This window comes from Cervus canadensis, chromosome X (genome assembly GCF_019320065.1).
Source record: "Cervus canadensis isolate Bull #8, Minnesota chromosome X, ASM1932006v1, whole genome shotgun sequence".
Taxonomy (NCBI): domain Eukaryota; kingdom Metazoa; phylum Chordata; class Mammalia; order Artiodactyla; family Cervidae; genus Cervus; species Cervus canadensis.
In genome coordinates this window covers 61,900,514-61,920,714 of record NC_057419.1, presented here as the reverse complement: position 1 = coordinate 61,920,714, position 20,201 = coordinate 61,900,514, and the positions used below count along the sequence as shown (strand labels likewise).

General features: G+C 49.5%; 1 protein-coding gene and 1 non-coding gene across 4 annotated transcripts; both read left to right on the top strand.

Moving 5' to 3' along the window:
• The first annotated feature begins 11,167 nt into the window (after positions 1-11,167).
• Positions 11,168-18,825, top strand: LOC122434428 (melanoma-associated antigen D4). 3 transcript variants are annotated; one of them, XM_043457777.1, is made up of 13 exons: positions 11,168-11,321; positions 12,292-12,502; positions 12,841-13,674; positions 14,036-14,242; positions 14,351-14,414; positions 14,655-14,734; positions 15,136-15,227; positions 15,924-16,003; positions 16,092-16,134; positions 16,545-16,607; positions 17,575-17,689; positions 18,003-18,433; positions 18,618-18,825. In XM_043457777.1, exons 2-13 carry the CDS (start codon positions 12,293-12,295, stop codon positions 18,625-18,627), a joined length of 2,229 nt encoding a protein of 742 aa, XP_043313712.1. In that variant the 5' UTR covers positions 11,168-11,321; position 12,292; the 3' UTR covers positions 18,628-18,825. The 3 variants fall into 3 exon arrangements, with proteins under 3 accessions (XP_043313712.1, XP_043313714.1, XP_043313713.1); XM_043457778.1 differs by having other exon boundaries at positions 11,215-11,321; positions 12,262-12,502; XM_043457779.1 differs by lacking the exon at positions 18,618-18,825 and having other exon boundaries at positions 18,003-18,445.
• On the top strand, positions 17,198-17,324 carry LOC122436216. The gene has a single exon (XR_006267971.1). It is a non-coding gene; the product is annotated as a small nucleolar RNA SNORA11 (small nucleolar RNA).
• Positions 18,826-20,201: the final 1,376 nt, after the last annotated feature.

Below are 20,201 nucleotides of genomic sequence, written 5' to 3'. Positions count from 1 at the left end.
GAGAAAATTACCATTAATTATATCACTAACATTAAAAATTTATGTCAATATTCAATAACTTTCTTCTAGTCAATGGGCATTTATGCAGCAGAAATAATCAAGAAAATGGACTTTTAAACACCATTTCCAATAGCAAAAATACCACTTACTAGAGCATAAAAAGAAGAATTACATAAGGGAGATGTGACAAAAATTAAGCAACTCTTTACTTGGAAACATTAAGACATTGCTGAGAACAATTAAAGAGGACCTAGATAAATGGAATATATAATTGTATATTTATATGGAAATACAAAAAACTTTCAAATAGGCAAGCAATTTTAAGAAAGGAATATGAAACTGAAGGTATCACAGGCTGTGATTTCAAACTATACTACAAAGCTACATTCATTAAAATACTACAGTACTGGCACAAAAGCAGACATATAGATAAATGAAACAGAATAGAGAGCCAAGAAATAAAGTCACAGTTATGCGGGCAATTAAACTATGACAAAGGAGGTAAGAATATATGATGGGGAAAAGTCAGCTTTTTCAATAAATGGTGTTGAGAAAACTGGAGAACTACATGTGAAAGAATCAAACTGGTTAATTTTCTCATACCATATACAAAAATAAACTCAAACTGAATTAAAGACTTAAATGTTAGACCTGAAACCATAAAACTTATAAGAAAAACATTGACAGTACAGTTGTTAATATCATTTTTAGCAATATTTTTTTGGATACGTCACCTGAGGCAAAGGAAATATGGAAAGGAATATGTCAAGACTATATATTGTCACCAGGCTTATTTAACTTATATGCAGAGTACATCATGAGAAACGCTGGGCTGGATGAAACACAAGCTGGAATCAAGATTGCTGGAAGAAATATCAATAACCTCAGATATTCAGAAGACACCACCCTTATGGCAGAAAGTGAAGAAGGACTAAAGAGCCTCTTGATGAAAGTGAGAGAGGAGAGTGAAAAAGTTGGCTTCAAGCTCAACATTCAGAAAACTAAGATCATGGCATCCGGTCCCATCACTTAATGGCAAGTAGATGGAGAAACCGTGGAAACAGTGGCATACTTTATTTTGTGGGGCTCCAAAATCAGTGCAGATGGTGACTGCAGCCATGAAATTAAAAGACACATGCTCCTTGGAAGAAAAGTTATGACCAACCTAGACAGCATATTGAAAAGCAGAGACATTACTTTGTCAACAAAGGTCCAGGTAGTCAAGGCTATGGTTTTTCCAGTAGTCATATATGGATGTGAGAGTTGGACTATAAAGAAATCTGAGCACTGAAGAATGGATCCTTTTGAACTGTGGTGTTGGAGAAGATTCTGAGAGTCCCTTGGAGTGCAAGGAGATACAACCAGTCAATCTTAAAGGAAATCAGTCCTGAATGTTCATTGGAAGGACTGATGTTGAAGCTGAAACTCCAATACTTTGGCCACCTGATGCGAAAAGCTGACTCATTTCAAAAGATCCTGATGCTAGGAAATATTGAAGGGGAGAGGAGAAGGGGACGACAGAGGATGATATGGTTGGATGGCATCACCGACTCAATAGACATGAGTGTGAGTAAACTCCGGGAGTTGGTGATGGACAGGGAGGCCTGGCGTGCTGCAGCCCATGGGGTTGCAAAGAGTCGGACACGACTGAGAGACTGAACTGAACTGAACGGAGATGAGTGCAATTGTATGATAGTTTGAACATTCTTTGGCATTAAAATGAAAACTGACCTTTTCCAGTCCTGTGGCCACTGCTGAGTTTTCCAATTTTACTGGCATATTGAGTGCAGCACTTTCACAGCATCATCTTTTAGGATTTGAAATAGCTCAACTGGAATTCCATCACCTCCACTAGCTTTTTTCACAGTAATGCTTCCTAAGGCCCACTTGACTTCACATTCCAGGATGTTTGGCTCTAGGTGAGTGATCACACCATCATGGTTATCCAGGTCATTCAGGTCTTTTTTGTATAGTTCTTTTGTGTATTCTTGCCACCTCTTCTTAATATCTTGTGCTTCTGTTAGGTCCGTAACATTTCTGTCCTTTATTGTGCCGATCTTTGCATGAAATATTCCCTTGGTATCTCTAATTTTCTTGAAGAGATCTCTAGTCTTTCCCATTGTATTGTTTTCTTCTATTTCTTTGCATTGATCACTTAGGAAGGCTTCATTATCTCTCCTTGCTACTCTTTGGAACTCTGCATTCAAATGGATACATCTTTCCTTTTGTTCTTTGCCTTTCACTTCCTGAGAAATCCTTATGCAGGTCAAGAAGCAACAGTTAGAACGGGACATGGAACAATGGACTGGCTCCAAATTGGGAGAGGAGTTATGTCAAGATTATATATTGTCACCTTGTTTATTTAACTTATATGCAGAGTACATCATGTTTAATACAGGACTGGATGAAGCACAAGCTGGAATGAAGATTGCAGGGAGAAATATCAATAACCTCAGATATGTAGATGACACCACCGTTATGACAGAAAGCGAAGAAGAACTAAAGAGCCTCTTAATGAAATTGAAAGAGGAGAGCAAAAAAGCTGGCTTAAAACTCAACATTCAGAAAGCTAAGAGCATCCCGTCCCATTACTTCATGGCAAATAGATGATGAAACAATGGAAACAGACAGACTTAATTTTCTTGGGCTCCAAAATCACTGCAGATGGTGACTGTGGCTATGAAATTAATAGATGCTTGCTTCTTGGAAGAAAAGTTATGACCAACCTAGACAGCACATTTTAAAGCAGAGACATTACTTTACTGAATAAGGTCCATCTAGTCGGAACTATGGCTTTTCCAGTAGTCATGTGTGGATGTTAGAGTTGAACCATGTAAGAAAGCTAAACTCTGAAGAATTGATGCTTTTGAACTGTGGTGTTGGAGAGGACTCTTTAGAGTTCCTTGGACAGCAAGGAGTTCAAACCAGTCATCCTAAAGGAAATCGGTCCTGAATATTCATTGGAACAACTGATGCTGAAGTTGAGGCTCCAATACTTTGGCCACCTTATGCAAAAAACTGACTCATTTGAAAAGATCCTGATGCTGGGAAAGATTGAAGGCAGGAGGAGAAGGGGACAACAGAGGATAAGATAGTTGAATGGCATCACTGACTCAATGGACCTGAGTTTGAACAAGCTCTGGGAGTTGGTGATGGACAGGAATGCCTGGCATCGATGGGGTCGCATAGAGTCAGACATGACTGAGCACCTGAACTGAACTGAATTGAGTCAAAAGGTACAAACTTCCAGTGACAAGATAAACTAGTACTGGTAATGTAATGTACAACATGATAAATATGATTAACACTGCTATACATTATATATGAAAGTTATGAAAGTGTAAATCCTCAGGGTTATCATCACAAGGAAAAAAGCTTCTTCCATTTCTTTACCTTTGTATCTTTATGATATGATGGATGTTCACTAAACTTATTGTGGTAATTGTTTCATGATATATCTAAGTCAAATTATTATACTGTGTATCTTAAACTTATACAATGCTGTATGCCAATAATATCTGAAAAAAAACTGGAATAAAAATAGAAAAAGGATTTATATTAAACAAAGTAGAGCTTCCCTGGTGGCTCAGACAGTAAAGAATCTGCCTGCAATATATTCTTGCCTGGAGAATTCCATGGACAGAGGAGCCTGGTAGGCTACATTCCATGGGGTCGCATAGAGTCAGACACAACTGAACAACTTTCACTTTTACTTCATTAAACAAACTGGAATACCTTGTCTCCTTGAGAGGCATAGATATGAACTGGAATAAGGTTGTCTCAACTGTCTGACCCTAAAGTATTCCCATCTTCCCTTTGCTTGAACTAGTATGGTGCTCTCTTTATCCCTTCAGGAGCCATACTTCTTACTGCCTTAGAGACTGTATGGTGCTGCTCCTGGGAAATCTGAAGTGGTAACTCTTCATCTTCTCCTGTTCACCTGTCTACCCCATACTTATTTCTGAGGTCTCAACTTAAATATCACTTATTCCTGAAGGTCTTTCTTGGCCTGAAACCATTTCATCCTCAATTTAAATTACTCATCCAATTGGAAGAATCAATATTATTGAAATGACTGCATTACCCAAAGCAATCTACAGATTCAATGCAATATTTATCAATTATCAATGGTGTTTTTCACATAATTAGAACAAAAAATTTAAAACTTGTACAGAAATACAAAGGACTTTGAATAGCCAAAACAACACTTAGATAGAAGAATGGAGCTGGAGCAATCACGTTCCCTGACTTCAGATTAATCTACAAAGCTACGGTCATCAAAACAGTATGGTACTGACCAATAAAACAGACACACAGATCAATGAAACAGTATAGAAAGCCCAGAAATAAACTTAAACACTTATGATCCATTAATCTGTGACACAGGGGACAAGAATATACAATGGAGAAAAGACAGTCTCTTCAATAAGTGGTGCTGAAAAAAAGTGGGCAGCTACATGTAAAAGAATAAAATTAGAAGAATCCTTAACACCATACACAAAAATAAACTCAAAATGGTTTAATGACCTAAATGTAAAACTTGACACCATAACACTCCTAGGAGAGAATATAGACAAGACATTCTTTGACATAATTCATAGTGATATTTCCTTAGATCAATTCCCAAGGCAAAAGATATGAGAGCAAAAATGACCAAATGGGAACCAATAAAACTTAAAATCTTTTGCACAACAGAGGGAACCATCAACAACAACAAAAAAGACAAGTGATGGACTGAGAAAAAATATTTTCAAATGATGCAACTGACAAGGGACTAATTTCCAAAATATACAGCAGTGTATATAAATCAATATCAGAAAACAAACAACCCAATCAAAAAAATTGGCAGAAGACCTAAATAGACATTTCTCCAAAGAAGACATACAGATGGCCAAAAGGCACATGAAAAGATGTTCAACATTGCTAATTATTAGAGAAATACAAATCAAAACTATAATAAAGTATCACCTCACACCTGTCAGAAAGGCCATCATCAAAATGTGTACAAGTAAATACTGGAGATGATGTGGAGAAAAGGGAACCCTTCAATATTGTTGGTGGGAATGTAAATTGGTACAGCCAGTATGGAGAACAGTATGGAGGGTCCTTGAAAAACTAAAAATAAAACTATCGTGTGACCCTACAATCCCACTCCTGGGCATATATCTGGAGAAAACCATAATTTGAAAAGATACATACATTCCAGTGTTCAATGCAGCACTATTTAAATAACTAAGACATGGAATCAACCAAAATGTCCATCAACAGATGAATAAAAAAGACGTGTTATAAATTTATTATGGAATACTACTCAGCCATAAAAAAGAATAAAATATTGCCACTTGTGGCAAAATGTAGATTATCTAGAGATAATCATGCTAAGTGAGGTAAATCAGAGAAAGACAAATATCATATGATATCATTCATTTGTGGAATCTAAAAAATGATATTAATGAATTTATTTACCAAACAGAACTAGACTTATAGACACAGAAAACAAACTTATGGTTGCCAATTGGAAAATGGAGGGTAGGGGTAAATTGGTAATTACCAGATACACTACTATATATAAAATAAATAAACAACAAAATCCTAATGTATAGCCCAAGGAACTATATTCAATATCTTGTAATAATCTATAATGCAAAATAATCTAAAAAATATATATGTGTGTGTAATTGAATCATTTTTCTGTACACTTGAAACATTTTAAGTCAACTGTAATCCAATAAAAAATAACAATTAAAGATAAATGATTAATAAAATTAATAAATTTACTTTTCCTCTTCTTTTTTCTTAACACGTTGAAAACTGCCTCCATAGCACTTATCATTATTTGTCATAATTAATGTATTTGTGTATATATGGTTGAAATACTTTTTGGAAACCCCTGCTGCCCATTCCAGTGCAAGTCCAATGGTGAAATTTGCCATTGTCTGTTTTGTTCTCTACTGTCTATCTTGAGGATCTAGTCCAATGCTTGTTCCCTTATAGGGTCTCAAGTATGTTTGTGGGAGGAATAAATGAATGAACAGAGGAATCAATGAATTGAGAAACAGAATGAAAAGGATGGAAGAATCCATAGAGGGATTGGGTATGAAAATATTAAATATATATCCATGGTCTTCCCATATGCGGTTCCACATGGACCCAGCAATGGGAAAACAGACAGGGATATGCCAGGAAATGGAAGATACATAGATGTGGAATGGGGGTACAGGATGGAAGGAGAAGGGGGGACTGAGTAGAAAAACCAGTTAGAGGACTGAAAAGACATAGGAAAGAGGGAGACAAACAGGTAGCAGCGAAAAGCGGGGAAGGATGCAGGAGAGCTCAGGAGAGATGGAGAAGAGAGACAGCAAGTGGGACCATAAGGTGACACGCAGGAAGCAAGCAGAAAGTAAAGGAACATGTCTCCCCAAAAACACACCTTACTGGGTAGTGATCGAAATAATGAATTTCATACATTCCTCCTTTTCATTCTAGCACCACCAGCTCTTAACATTGGCCATGAAAAATTAAAGCTGTTTGTAAAAAAAATCAGGGCAACAAAGGTCCGACTCCATTCATTGCTTCTGGTGAAAGCCTAGTGTCTGAGGTCTTACTAGTAATAAGGCTACAGGGAAGGGGGCAGGGACAAGTAAACTCTCCTCATTTTGAAGCAAGCTCCATTCAGGAGGCTGTGTGGGAAGCACATCCAGGGAAGGTAATAGACTGATGTATGCAATGGTTTTGTAGTAAGGAAAATGGAAATATCAAGTCCTTTGTATATATATACCATGAAAAATTCCCCATCGTGGGGGCACTGGCAAGAAACTGAACCCTTTCAGGAGCAAAACAAGCATTCCAGGTGGGGTTTGCCCTGCTGCTGTATTGGGAATTTATTATGTCAAATATCTAAAATGAAATAGAGAATTTAATATCACAAGCCATGAAAAGGTTGTAACCATGATCACTCAGTCCCAAAGACATTCTTGCATGTGGTGTTAGAGTTATGAGACTCAGTGGAAATAAAGCAGCCATATTTTGACATTTAAATGCCAATATTTCCCAAGCTGTATGAGCTTCCCTGGTGGCTCAGACAATAAAGAATCTGCCTGAAATTCAGGAGACACAGGTTTGATCCCTGAGTTGGGGAGATCCCCTGGAGGAGGAAATGGCAACCCGCCCCAGTATTCTTGCCTGGAAAACCCCACAGGCAGAGAAGCCTGGCTGGCAAAGAGTCAGACATAACTGAGTGACTAACATTTTCATGTTTTATTGTAATTCACCATGGGCCTGAATTTTTTCCTAAGCTGATAGAGGCTTACAGGCAACATCCTGAGGACTTGCATGGACTTAAACAGAGAAGGAATAGCCACACTGATTCCACTAGACACACAGATCTTAGTTCTGCCATAAGATCTTCCCTCCCTTCCTCTGAGAAAATGACTAAAAGTTTACAGTGAGCCCAGGTGGGCACCTGTGTGTGATGGTGTATGAAGCGCAGGTATAGCTTCTCAATGAAATATTTAGGGAAGACAGAGAGAAGCAAACAGGAGGAGAGTCAATGACAGTGCAACATCAGTTTCCCAATAGTTAACAGCAGTCCTAGGACAGTTAACACAGGCTTAAGCAAGAGGATGATCAATCAGCACACGTGTGAGTCTTATTTAGGGACTGGTCATCAAGGGAAAGTTATTATTGGATAAATATTTTTTTATCCTTTTTTTCGGGGATGAAGGTGGTAATTGGTGAGAAACCAGAAAGAATAGTGCATAACATTATGAATATACAATTTAATAATAGCTGAAAGGCTTTTCCAAAAAATAGCAGAAGTGCTATGTGTTGACTATTTCACAGCAATTGTAAAAAGTGAAGTACATCAAATAATATTCTGTGCACTGAAAGACAAGAGTTAGATATGTGGAAATAGCTGTGAAGATGACCTGTAAAGTCCAATTTTACCTGTTAGTGATAAAGCTGGGATAGCAGAAGCCAGTGAGTTGGCAAAGGGATGTTTGCCCATTTGGGCATCCTGAATGCCAAGGTCAAAGTACTGAGAGATAAAATGAGGCCAAAAGGAGGACAATCTGTTTACCATAAGAAACAGCTTAAGAATCACAAACTCGCTTGATGTTACATGAGGTTAGTGCATGAAACACTGAGGAAAAAACAGACATGAGGAACCACTGGAATTAGGAGACCTTAACCAACCCTGCTATCAATAGACATTCTGGATGCCATTAGACAGTTTTTTGCATCACTGTTAGCCCTAGAAATGCAGAGAGCACTGTCATACTGATATAAAATCAAAAAAGGATAACATATACTGTAAGACCAATTAGAACAAAACTCCACTGCAAAACAAATGGGGAACAAGCTTCATAATCTCCCTGGTAACCCTTGTACAACTCATAATTATTTCTCATCAGTATGATGGAACAACAGATACTCTGGTTTCTGGATGTTTCTATTCTTTTTTTTTTTTTTTTGGATGTTTCTATTCTTGCCCCTCTACTAGTCTCTCCACTTTTCTTCAAAAAATTCTTTCTTAAAAAGCGACCGTTGAAACCCAATATGACAAACCCCTGCTGAGAAATCTTGAATGGATGTTTATTACCTTAGATGAGAAATATGATTGTCTGTCCCTGGGGGAACAGATAAGTAAAATGGCATGCATACACACTATGTGTTATTCCTGCGGGTCACGTAGACAGAATTAGACTATGCATAGCAGAGTGGATACATCTTAAAAGCATAGATCACAGTTAAAACATTTGAATGTAAAAAAAAAAAAAATTTATCATGCTTCCAGCCACGATGAATTAACAGGAATCTGATTTGCTCTGCCACCTAAACATCTATAAATCAAAAATGTTATAAAGCTTTACATCATGGCACCATGAGCCACACAGGATAAGGGGTCCCCAACATAAGGGAAATTAACAAGGTGATCCCCTGGGTTGTCCAATTCCCCCCAACCCCAACTTCTTGCTTGGATAGAGTTCCCAGGCTGCAGCACAGAAAGACTGAACACAAACAGAGCTCAATGAGTGAAGGAGACAGAGTTGAGAATTCCAAGAGGCCAATGTGACTAGAATATTCTGGGAGTAATGGAGGGGTGAGAGCTGCACAGAGAGGTAGTGCTGGAGAGCTGCAGAGGTCTCCCACCTGGGTGCAGTGTATGACAAAAGTTTGGCAGTGGCGGTAGTTGACTCCCCTTTTCTGGAGTGAGTAGCCGTGTGCATCATGGTGCCATGTACTGAGACTGTGAAGACAGGAGTTTTAAAAACAAGAGAGATGGGGGATGTGAGTGTGTGGGAGGCGTGGCTATCCCAATACCACAGTGAGACAGACTCACTGTGAGGAGCCCTTGAGACACCCACGTGGAGACATCAATGTAATCTTCAATGTCAATTACATCCCCATTTAAAAAACAAAGAAAAGAAAGAAAAAATAAGAATAAAAATAAAGTAAAGCAAGTGTAAAAGTCCACTATGGATTTTGTTTAAAAAAAAAAAAGCACAGTTTCAAAATGAGAAGGGAACAAAGCATTTTCTATTAGCACACAGCGGCTCTTCAAGACTTTCACTTCTAAGGTCTGGTCACGTCGTACAGAAACGTGTTACACAAGAAGGGCTGAGAGACACAAGCAGCTAGCTGACAGGGAAGGTTGCTATGCAACAGCTGAGGAAAGCCATCCAGCCAAGCAGAATTGATGTTGGTCACTGGAGAGTAAAAGCTCTGGTCCTAGCAATAGCTTCCATTCAGACACAGGGGTCCTGGAGAGGTTGATATAAAAACAAATATAAAAGTCCACTATGTTTGTTTGTTTAAAAAAAAAAAAAAAGAGGTGCAATTTGAAATGGGAGCATAGCATTTTCTTCAGTCATTGTGGAGCATGTGCGCCCTTGGGTGGGACACCAGCAAGTTCTCCTTTTGCTTCCCATTTTGCATATTGAGAAACCAGGCTCAGGGATGTCCAGTGACCCAAGTGGGCTCAGACAACTAGGGACAGACTGACCCAGCACTCCGTCCCTGGAACTTGGAAGTCCAGCCGAGAGCTTCTATCCACAAGACCACAGCTGTCCCAGGCCCCAGCCGTGGAAGGAACCAAGCCAAACATTTACTCTGAATCAGGGCTTGCCACGACTCAGACACACAAGTGCCTGATTGTCCTGGCCGCTCCAGCGGGCACCAGGAAGGCCTCAGGGACAGTCCATTTGTGCCACTCACAGCAAAGGGGCCTGACAGTCAGAGCAGGGAGTGGACCCCAAGGAGCAATTCGCACACCTGGATGGACCCACATAGAGCAGGCAAGGGGTGGGCCTGGGGACCCCTACCTGTTCCCCCTGGGATGCAGAGCATGAGCTTAGGTCTCAGAGAACAGAAACCCGGTTTGTCGGGACAGATGTTGACAGGGCAGGGGAGGTGGAGTGGATCTGCTGCTCAAACTGAAGAGGGGAGGGTGCCTCGGTCCCCGGGGCCAGTGCTAATGGAACACGGGTTTTGGAGTCAGGAAGACCCAAGCCCTAATACTGCATTGTCACCTCACTGGCTCTGTGGCCTTGTCGAGTGAGTTCACGGCAATGCGTCTGTCTGTGCCTCAGCTTCCTGATCTGTAAAATGGGGATTCTGACATCCACCTCCCAGGGTTGCTGTGAGAGGAGGATAATGCCCAGCACACACAAGCTGCCCGAAGAGTGGCTGGGGAAGCACATGTTCCCAGTGTGTCTGGGGGCCCTAGAGATGGACAGTGGAGGAGAACGCACAGGGAACTGCTGTCCTCTCGCCATTTCCATTTCTCCTGTTGCACTTACCGACCGGGCTAGAGACCTCTGTATTGGTGACCTAGGGGTCACTCATGCTGGGGAAGCAGGGCTCAGTGTATTCCAGACCACACCGGAGGAGCTTAGAGGCAAGGGGGAGGGCAGGGCTGAGAAGCAGTGTGCAAAAGTGGGGAGACTGAGGGTATATGATGGATGGGTTGGAACCGCAATACAGGGCGTGCGTGCCCGCGTCTCCGGTCGGTGTCGCGGGGGCGGAGGGGTTGACGGTGAGCGGAATCTGGCGGGAGGGAGAAAACGCCCCCAACCCACCCCGCCCACCCACTGGCGGAACCGCATGCGCACAGGGGACCTGGTGGAAAAGGCTTTTGTTGGGAGAGCGGGCCGGCTGGAGGGGTCCGCGCATGCGCAGGCTGCCCAGCCGCGGGGGGTGGGGGGTGCGGGGAGAAAAGGGGCGGGGTGGTGGGAGCTGCTGTGCTGGCAGCAGTAGGCGAGGGCGCGGCTGCGGGGTTCCTGGTGCTGAGGACGGACGCCATTGGAGCCCCAGGGAAGGTAAGGATCCAGCCCCAGACAGGACCGGGAGAGGGCAAGTGGAACCGGGTACGCTGTGCCCTTCCTCCCCACCCCACTCCCGCCCCCGGATGTGAACAAAGCCCAAGCACGCAGAACTTGAATCCCATTAGACCCGTGGCCAACAAAGGAGCCGCCCCCCACCACGGCCACCAGACCCAGGCTCCCCGATTCGAGCCCTGCTTAACACCGGAGCCCACCATCTGAACACCTTTAACTGACGCGTGTGCTCCGTGCTGAGCTGCCTTAGCGCGGAGGCCCCACCCCCACTCCAACCATTCTGAGATCGGTGTAACCCAACTGACCGCTTTGCCCCCTTCCCCGAGTTGCGATCCTGGCCTTTGAGACCTCCAGCGCTTCCAGTTCGAGCCTCACCTAGACCGAGGACCTCCCCCCGCCCCGCCCCCGACTCCATCCATCTTGAGCGCTCCTGTATGAGCCCAGCCTAGACCTGAATCAGCTGAATCCCCTCCACTGCGACTTAGCGGGTCCCTGGGATTCATTTTCCCAGAGCTTCTGGCGGTCCCCGTTGTCTGAGCCTCTTCAAGTCTTCTCCTCCCCAGCATCCTGGCCCCCTGCTCCAGCCATTAAATCGAGGCGCTTTATTTCCCCTCTCTCAACGCATCTCTTATGGGACTCTCTGGACCCAAGCCCGCCAGTCCACCCCTTGTTCCAATCCAGCCGTTGGTCTGGGGAGCCTGTGTGACCTAAACTCCCCTTTCGGTGCAGGGTCTCCTCCGACCTCCTCTGTCCTTCTGCTAGGGTTCTGTCTCGGAGGGAATCTATCCCAGCAGCCCTCACCCCCGCCCCAACCTTACACTGCCTGGGAACCCTGTGACTGCAGCCCTCCACCTCCTGAGAGATCCCGCCTCCTGCTGGATCCCGCCCCCTCCCCCTGAAGAGGCCTCCTCATCCCTCTCAGGCTGAGCTCTCTTCTCCTTGGGACCCCCAGCATGGCAGAGGGAAGCTACCGCAAGGAATCTGAAGGGTACAACGTTGAAGACATGGACGAGGGTAGTGATGAAGTCGGGGAGGAAGACATGGTTGAAGGCAACGACTATGAAGAATTTGGTGCTTTCGGAGGCTACGGCGCCCTCACCAGCTTTGACATCCGCATCCTCAGAGCCTTTGGGAGCTTGGGTCCAGGCTTTCGCATCTTAGCGGTGAGGCCCCTCCTCGGCCACCTGCTAGCCCTGGGGCTTCTCTGTTGTGACGTCAGGGAGGATGGGAGGAGGGGGCCGATGAGGGCTGGGGTTGAATGGGGAAGGACTGCCCAGCTTACCCAAACCTTCCCTCTCCTACTGGGAGAAGCCGGTGTGGGGGGGGGGGGCGGGGGGGCGGGGGGGGGGGCGGGGTGCTGGTCGGAGGCTGGCCAACACAGGGGGAACTATCTGTGTAGAGCTGTCTGCCTTCCCCTCCCCTGCCATGCCCTGCCCTGCCCTCCCCTCCCCTCTCCTCCCCTGCTCTGCCCTGCCCTCCCTTCCCCTCCCTGGTCTTGCAGAATGAGCCCTGGGAACTGGAAAACCCTGTGCTGGCCAGAACTCTGCTGGAGGCATTTCGGATGGATCCAGAAACACTTGCCAATGAGACGGCTGCCCGTGCTGCCAACGTAGCCCGGGCCGCCGCCTCTAACCAAGCTGCTCGGGCCGCTGCCACTGCTGCCCGTGCCACCTACAATCAGGTGGTCACTAACCACCACCCGGTGGCCACACACCAGGCGTCAGGAGGCGATACCCAGCCCTTGACGTCCGCTGCCCAGGCTCCGGCAGCCACCCCTGAGACAAGCGTCGCTTCTCCGCACAGCTCCCAGATGCTAGTCAATAGCGAGATGGCTGCCCCTGGGGCTCCGGCAAGGTCCTCGCAGCCGCAGACATCCTCCCAGGCCCAGGAAGCTGCGGCCGAGGGCCCTAGTACGGCCTGTGCTTTCCCCCAGGCCTCGCGTGCGAGTGAGATGGATGCCACCCGGCCCAAGACAGCCTTCCTGGGTCAGAAGGACGCCTTTGATTTCAGCCAGCCGGCAGGTGTCAGTGGCATGGCCTTCCCACGCCCCAAGAGACCTGCCCCGGCCCAAGAGGCTGCCACAGAGGGCCCCAGTGTTGCCTCCAGGGGCACCCAGGCAGCCTCTACCGGGGAGGGGGCGGCCACCCGGCCCAAGACGACCAAGTCCGGGAAGGCTCTCGCCAAGACCCGCTGGGTGGAGCCTCAGAATGTTGTGGCAGCAGCTGCCGCCAAGGCCAAGATGGCCACGAGCATCCCTGAGCCTGAGAGTGCAGCTGCGACTTCTCAGCAGAGTGCGGAGCCCTGGGCCAGAATGGGAGGCAAGAGGACAAAGAAGGTGAGACCTCCCTGCTGTCTCCCACCCTCCTTGCTCCCCTGCTTTCTCTGCCCTCTCAGCTCTCTGCCTCCTCCCCTCCCTTCCTCTCCCTCTTCTTCCCCCTCCCTCTTCTCTCAGCTGGTACTTGTTTCTCCAAGCCAAGTTTACCAGCATGTTTTTACTCCACGTAGTCCCTACCCTCGGGGCTGGAGGGAGAAGCGGTTGGCTCAGTGCCTGGCACTTAGTAAGCACTGGGCACGTGTCATCCGCGTGTCATCTACAACCCTTATTTCCAAGTACCTGCTCTGGCTAAGATGTGTGCCAGGCGCTTCTGCACAGGGAGCCTGGTCGCCCTGAGTCTTTCCTCTGTCTAATGGTACAGTCCAAGCACCTGGATGACGAATATGAGAGCAGCGAGGAGGAGAGAGAGCCTCCTGCGGTCCCACCGACCTGGAGGGCATCGCAGCCCCTGCTGACGACCGCGCGGCCTCAGATGGCCCCTCGGCCCCCCATGGCCCTGAGGTCCCAGGTACCCTCAAGGCACGTGCTGTGCTTGCCACCCCGCAATGTGACCCTTCTGCAAGAGAGGGTAAGAAGGAAGCCTGCCCTTCCCCCATCTCCCTCCTACCCTCCCTTGCGGGCCAGTTCTTTGAGGTCACCCACGCCTTGATCTCCCCGTGTGCTCTTCCTTCTCCAGGCAAATAAGTTGGTGAAATATCTGATGATTAAAGACTACAAGAAGATCCCCATCAAGCGCTCAGGTGGGCAGCCTCTGCCCCCTCCCTGAACTCTGTCCTTCCCCGCTCCCACCGCCCTGCCCTGTGGGCCCCCCACCAGATGCCCTCTCCCCACCACACACACACAGATCAGGCCTGGCCGATGGCTCCATTGGCACGGTGTGGGGTCCTGAGTGTGCTCCCCTCAGCAGGGCTGACGGAAAGGCTGTAGCTCTGTGGCTGCTGCTCAGCCCTGGTGCTTTGCCCACCCCTCCCCTCCTGCAGACATGCTGAAGGATGTCATCCGAGAGTATGACGAACACTTCCCTGAGATCATTGAACGAGCAACGTACACTCTGGAAAAGGTGGGTGCGGGGCCGGGGGCAGCTCTGTGGAGCAGGAGCAGCAGGGAACCCTTGCCCGCCTCCCCCCATCTGCATCCCCTCAAGGCCCAGGGGCCGGACTGCGTGCTCTGGAGGGAAGCCCTCCCTGGCCTCTGCACCTGGGAGCTTCCTCTGCGAGCCTCCTCTCCTCCTTCCTCCCGCTCGTGCTCTCTGAGCGCCTGCGGTCTCCTGAGGTGACTCCCGTTGTCTCAGCCAGTGTCGGTGCTCCCACAGGGCACTTCCTCCATGGCCTCTCCTTTCCCTCCTCCCCCAGGGCTTGGGGTTCCCCGCCAAGAAAGAGTTCTAACAGGGAATCAAATGATCGCCTGCAGGACCCCCAGCATGGATGTTTGATCTCACATTCTGTTTTCTCCCCACTGTAGAAGTTCGGGATCCACCTGAAGGAAATTGACAAGGAAGAGCACCTGTACATTCTCGTCTGCACACGGGATTCGTCAGCCCGCCTCCTGGGAAAGTGAGAAAGCACAGGAGGCCGGTGGTCTTCCTTGGTGGTGCTTGCCCCCGCCTCTCGAGAAACGGGAAAGTAGGGTTGGGGGGCCTAGCATGGCTCCCACCCTGAGTTAGCAGTGCTGAGCAGCTAAGGGCAGGCAGGGGCAAGTAGCCTGGGGCGAGGCTTTGCGGCTCTCCAGGTTTCAGCCCTGCCCACCCTTCCCCGCCCCTGTCTCCCTAGGAAAGCAAGCTGCTTCTTCTCTCTCTCTCTCTCTCTTTTTTTTTGGAAAGCAAGCTTCTTGATTGCCTCTCTCTGCTAAGGTCCCGGCCAGGGCTTGGCAGAGTGGGCCTCGGGCAGGGGGCAGGGAAAGGGGAGAGTGGGGGGCGGGGGTCTCCAGTGGAGTCATGCTCCAGATGGAGTGGGCAAAGGGCAGGGAAGGCCAGGGTGTGCCTCTGGACTCAGGGTTGCCAATCTTCTGCTCCCCGCCTAACCCCATCCTCGACAGAGCCCTGGGAAGAGGTGTTAGCATCCACATTTGATGGATGAAGGGCCTCAGTCTCAGTCCGAGGAAGGAACTGTCTGGACCAGCAGTAGCAAGCCATACAGAGTGGGAGGAACTGCCCTGTAGCCCAGCAGTGTGGGAGAGGCTAGTTGGGTGAGCCGGCTGTGGTCACCTGGGCAAATGGCTGCTGGACAGGATCCCTCTTTCTACACCTTCAGGACCAAGGACACTCCCAGGCTGAGTCTCCTCTTGGTGATTCTGGGTGTCATCTTCATGAACGGCAACCGCGCCAGCGAGGGTGAGTGGCTGGACAGGCAGCTGGGGGGTTGCCCATCGTCTCACCTCCCTCCGTCTGCTAAACTCTTGTACCTCATCTCTTCTCACAGCTGTCCTCTGGGAGGCACTGCGCAAGATGGGACTGCGCCCCGGGTATGATTGGGGTCTCTTGGCTCCCGCTCCTCAGTGTGTCCTTGGGCACAGGAGGCCCCAGGATTGCAGTGGCCTAGCGGTCTCTGTGGGGTGTGGCATCCTGGACTAGGGAGAGCATCAAGGGTCCACCAAGGTGCATGGGGAAATGGTCCTGAACCTCGAGCCCTCTTCTGCCCCGTGTGCCCTCTCTGTTCCCACACGAGACCTCAGAGACACCATCGAACCTGGGGGCTCCATCCAGCCCCTCCCTGGGGCACTGCTGACAAGTGGCTGCCTGGCCTCTGCTGCCAGCCCAGGTGTCCGTGAGGACGCCTCACAGGCTAGGAGGCCCTCAGTCCTGCTGGGAGCGCTCCTGCCCAACCCAGGCACTGCCACTCTCTCTAGTCATGCGTTCCTTTCCTTGCACTCAGGGTGAGGCACCCATTCCTTGGCGATCTGAGGAAACTCATTACAGAGGACTTTGTGAAGCAGAAGTGAGTATCTTTGCCTCCCACTCAAGCCTTCCTCGTGTGCTGCTCTGGCTGAGGAAGTCATCCCCCGGCCCACGTCTTAACACCAGAGGGATGGGTGTCTGGTGTGAGTGTGGGGTGGGAGGATGCGAAGGTGGGGGGCGAGGGGACAATTCCAGGGAGGCCTGGGGAAAGGGAGCACTTGTGGTCTGTAAACACCGGGTGGGACGGTACAGCCCCCACCTCCTTCAGCACCTGCCCTGTAGGCCGTGTCCTGGCTTTCCATCTCGGGGGCCTGGGACTCAGAGAGTGGAAACCTGATCATGGCCCTGACTGGAATAAGGCCCATCTGGGCCTGGAGCCTGGCCCTGCTGGTTTTCTGGCCCAGGCTCGCCCCATCATCAGTGCTTGGAGATCTCTTGTGCCCTCACAAAGGCCCTGTGTGCATGTTCACCCACCCACCCCCACCCCTGCCGCCCCACAAACACACGTTCACAGATGTTTGGGAGTATGTGTGGAGCCCCCTACTCTTGGTTGACTGTTTCTTCCCATACAGTCGTTTACTAGGATGGATTCTCCCAGGGTTCAGTCGGGTCGCGGACAAGCCCCATGGTGGGTTGTGCTCAGAGTATGGAGCCTGAAGCAATGGCTCCTGCTTACACCAGACCCAACAGGAATCTGGGTTATTGTGACAAGGGGCACAAAACTCATGGCCTTCCTCTGAGCAAGTACCCTACACGTGCCCCCTGCACCTCCCCATGGCTACTGGGCAGGACCAGTGGCCTAGGGGTGTGAGCCCCTGCATTTAGGAGGCAGAAACCCTGGGAGCCAGTGTGGAAGGCGGGGCAGGGGCTGCGGGGCCAGGGCAGGCCTCCTGCAGCAGCTGAGCTGCAGCCTCGGGGCTGGGAAGGGACTACCTGGGAGGCACTGGAGCAGCCAGCCACAGGTGTGCCTGTCTGGGAGCAGAGGTTTGTTGTCCCCTCTCACGCAGGTACCTGGAATACAAGAAGGTCCCCAGTAGCAGCCCACCCGAGTATGAGTTCCTCTGGGGTCTGCGCGCCTGCCATGAGACCAGCAAGATGAGGGTGCTGAGATTCATCGCCCAGGTAGGGCAGAGCCTGTGTTCTGGCTGCACCTTCCCATACCTGGTTTGTGTCTTGGTCCCGGCCTCCTGACGCCCTTTGTCTAGGGAGGGCGCCAAGGCCCAGCAAGGTTCCCAAGTCACTGATACCAGTTCACAGACTGTAGGGAGTGGACGGGGTGAAATCCCAGGTCTGGCATGGAATGACGGGAGCCCAATTTCAGTCGTGTGGGTCTTTAACATGGTTTCACAAAGGGCTTAAGTGAGTGAAAGGCGGGAAGTGGGTGCTGAGCGAGGTGGGGGTAAGTGTTCACACGGTTGCTGTGCTTCCATCGCAGTATCAGAACCGAGACCCCCGGGAATGGAGGGCTCATTTCTTGGAGGCTGTGGATGATGCTTTCAAGACGATGGATGTGGACATGGCTGAGGAGCATGCCAGGGCCCAGATGAGGGCCCAGATGAACATCGGGGAGGAAGCTCTGATTGGACGGTGGAGCTGGGATGATATCCAGGTGGAGCTCCTGACCTGGGATGAGGACGGAGATTTTGGCGACGCCTGGTCCAGGATCCCCTTTGCTTTCTGGGCCAGATACCATCAGTACATTCTGAATAGCAACCGTGCCAACAGGAGAGGTACCTGGAGGGCTGGTGTCAGCAGTGGCACCAATGGCGCGGCCAGCGCCAGCATGCTTGATGGCCCCAGCACCAGCTCCACCATCCGGACCAGAAACGCCGCCAGAACCAGTGCCAGCTTCTTCTCCTGGATTCAGTAAGATTGGAGGTCATTACACGGGACTCTGGAGGCTGGGGTGGGGACGGGCTGGGAGGTGTCAGGGGTAGGCCTGGGGTGTCCTGAGGGAACGAGGAGAGCCTGACAAGACCCTCAGTCTGTCCTTGCTGTCCCTCACGTGCATTGACACCTCTACTCCGGCTTTTGTGTCTCCTGGTTCCAGGCAGCCCTGAAGAGCTGCGGCAGTCCCCCGCCGAGCCAGAGTGCCTCCGCTGCCCGGTCCCTGACAGAGCACTCTAGGCCCGCTTCTCCCTGTCCGTGGAAGATGGCATGCAAGATGACGCACTCTATGCCCTTCCTGCTTTCATTGTGTGCTTTCCTCGTGCTGTCGTGTTTTGGGTATCTGTGTTACATTAAAGTTGCGAAATCAATCGGATGTTTCCTCCTTTACCTGGGCAGGTGTGGCTCTGAGCAGCCCGCGATCAGGCCCTCGGGGACAGGTGGGGGCCGCCTCTGCCTAAAAGACAGGCAGGTGTGGGTGGGTCCGGCGCTGGGAAGGGCAGAGATGCCAGCTGAGGAGGGGGGCGACCATGAGTTTCCAGAGGCTCCAGTCCACAGTTTCATGATCTCCTACACTGTGCGCCCCTAGTCAAATACAGTGGCGGTCAAATACAGGAGCAAGGGTGGGGTGGAGGGCTGTGAGCTGGTGCCACTGTCCCTCCCACCAAGGGACAGGCTCCACAGACATCCCCCAGGACCTACCTGCCCCGCCCCATCTCTGGAGTCACTGTCCAGGATTCCTTCCCTCATCAGCCACACAATTTTAGGACCTCATCCCTCTTCCCGAGTCCTAAGGACTGCGAGGTAGGCCTCACAGTGACATCCTCACACCTCCAGCAGGTAAAGGAGAAACCATCATAGGCAAGACAGCCTATTTCATGGGAGAAAGCTGCAGGCAGACCTGGACAGCCCATTGCCCATGACCATGACCCAAGGCTCTTCGGGAGGCTCCTGGGTACTTCTCCCTGGAAGCAGGGCTCTCCCAGTGAGGCCAAGGCCAGCTTAGGTCCCTGTGTCTTCAAGGGCTGTGTGATCCCTGAGGGGGCTGAGGCTAAACTTTCATTCCCCAGGCAGACGACAGTGAGGGCAGAGACACTTTGGAACTCTGGGAAGGACTCCGTAGCAGGAAGGGGCCATCCGGGACTTTTCTGGGTATCTCAGTGATGTCCACAGCTTGGAGGACAAGGCTCCAGGTTAAGAGGAAGGAGAGAGCAGTGTAAAGACCGCAGCCCGCCTGCCCAGCCACCCATTGCTTGCCTCTTTGCCCCAAGAACAGGTTCCACTCCCTCAACCAGACCTGGATCCTGACCCAGACCCAACTGCATCATGTTCCAGGCCCAGTGGAAAGCAGAAACACCCATCACTTGGCTCAAAAATTAGTAAGAATTCCAAGCAAGCAGCAGGAGTCCACCACTAGTGCAACCCTTCTGAGTGATGGCCTGGGCCGTACCCCCAGGAGGCAGGCTCTGTGTGGACCCCTCCCTTAAAGACAGGCTTCACATGGGTTTCTGCCTTGTTTGTTGGCGCTTTGCTGTCTGCCTCCCTGGCTGCTGGGTTGATGCCTTGCCCCGTGGACACTCTGTGACCCTGACAGAGATTCAGTCCCCTCCCAGGTGCAGGTATCTGGGTTGACGGTCCGGATTTGGGGAACCCCGCTCTGGCGTGATGAATGACACTGGACTATTTCTGGCTCCCTCAACCTGGGACCTCCCAGGACCCTACTGTGCACTCAGTAGGTACCTGCCTT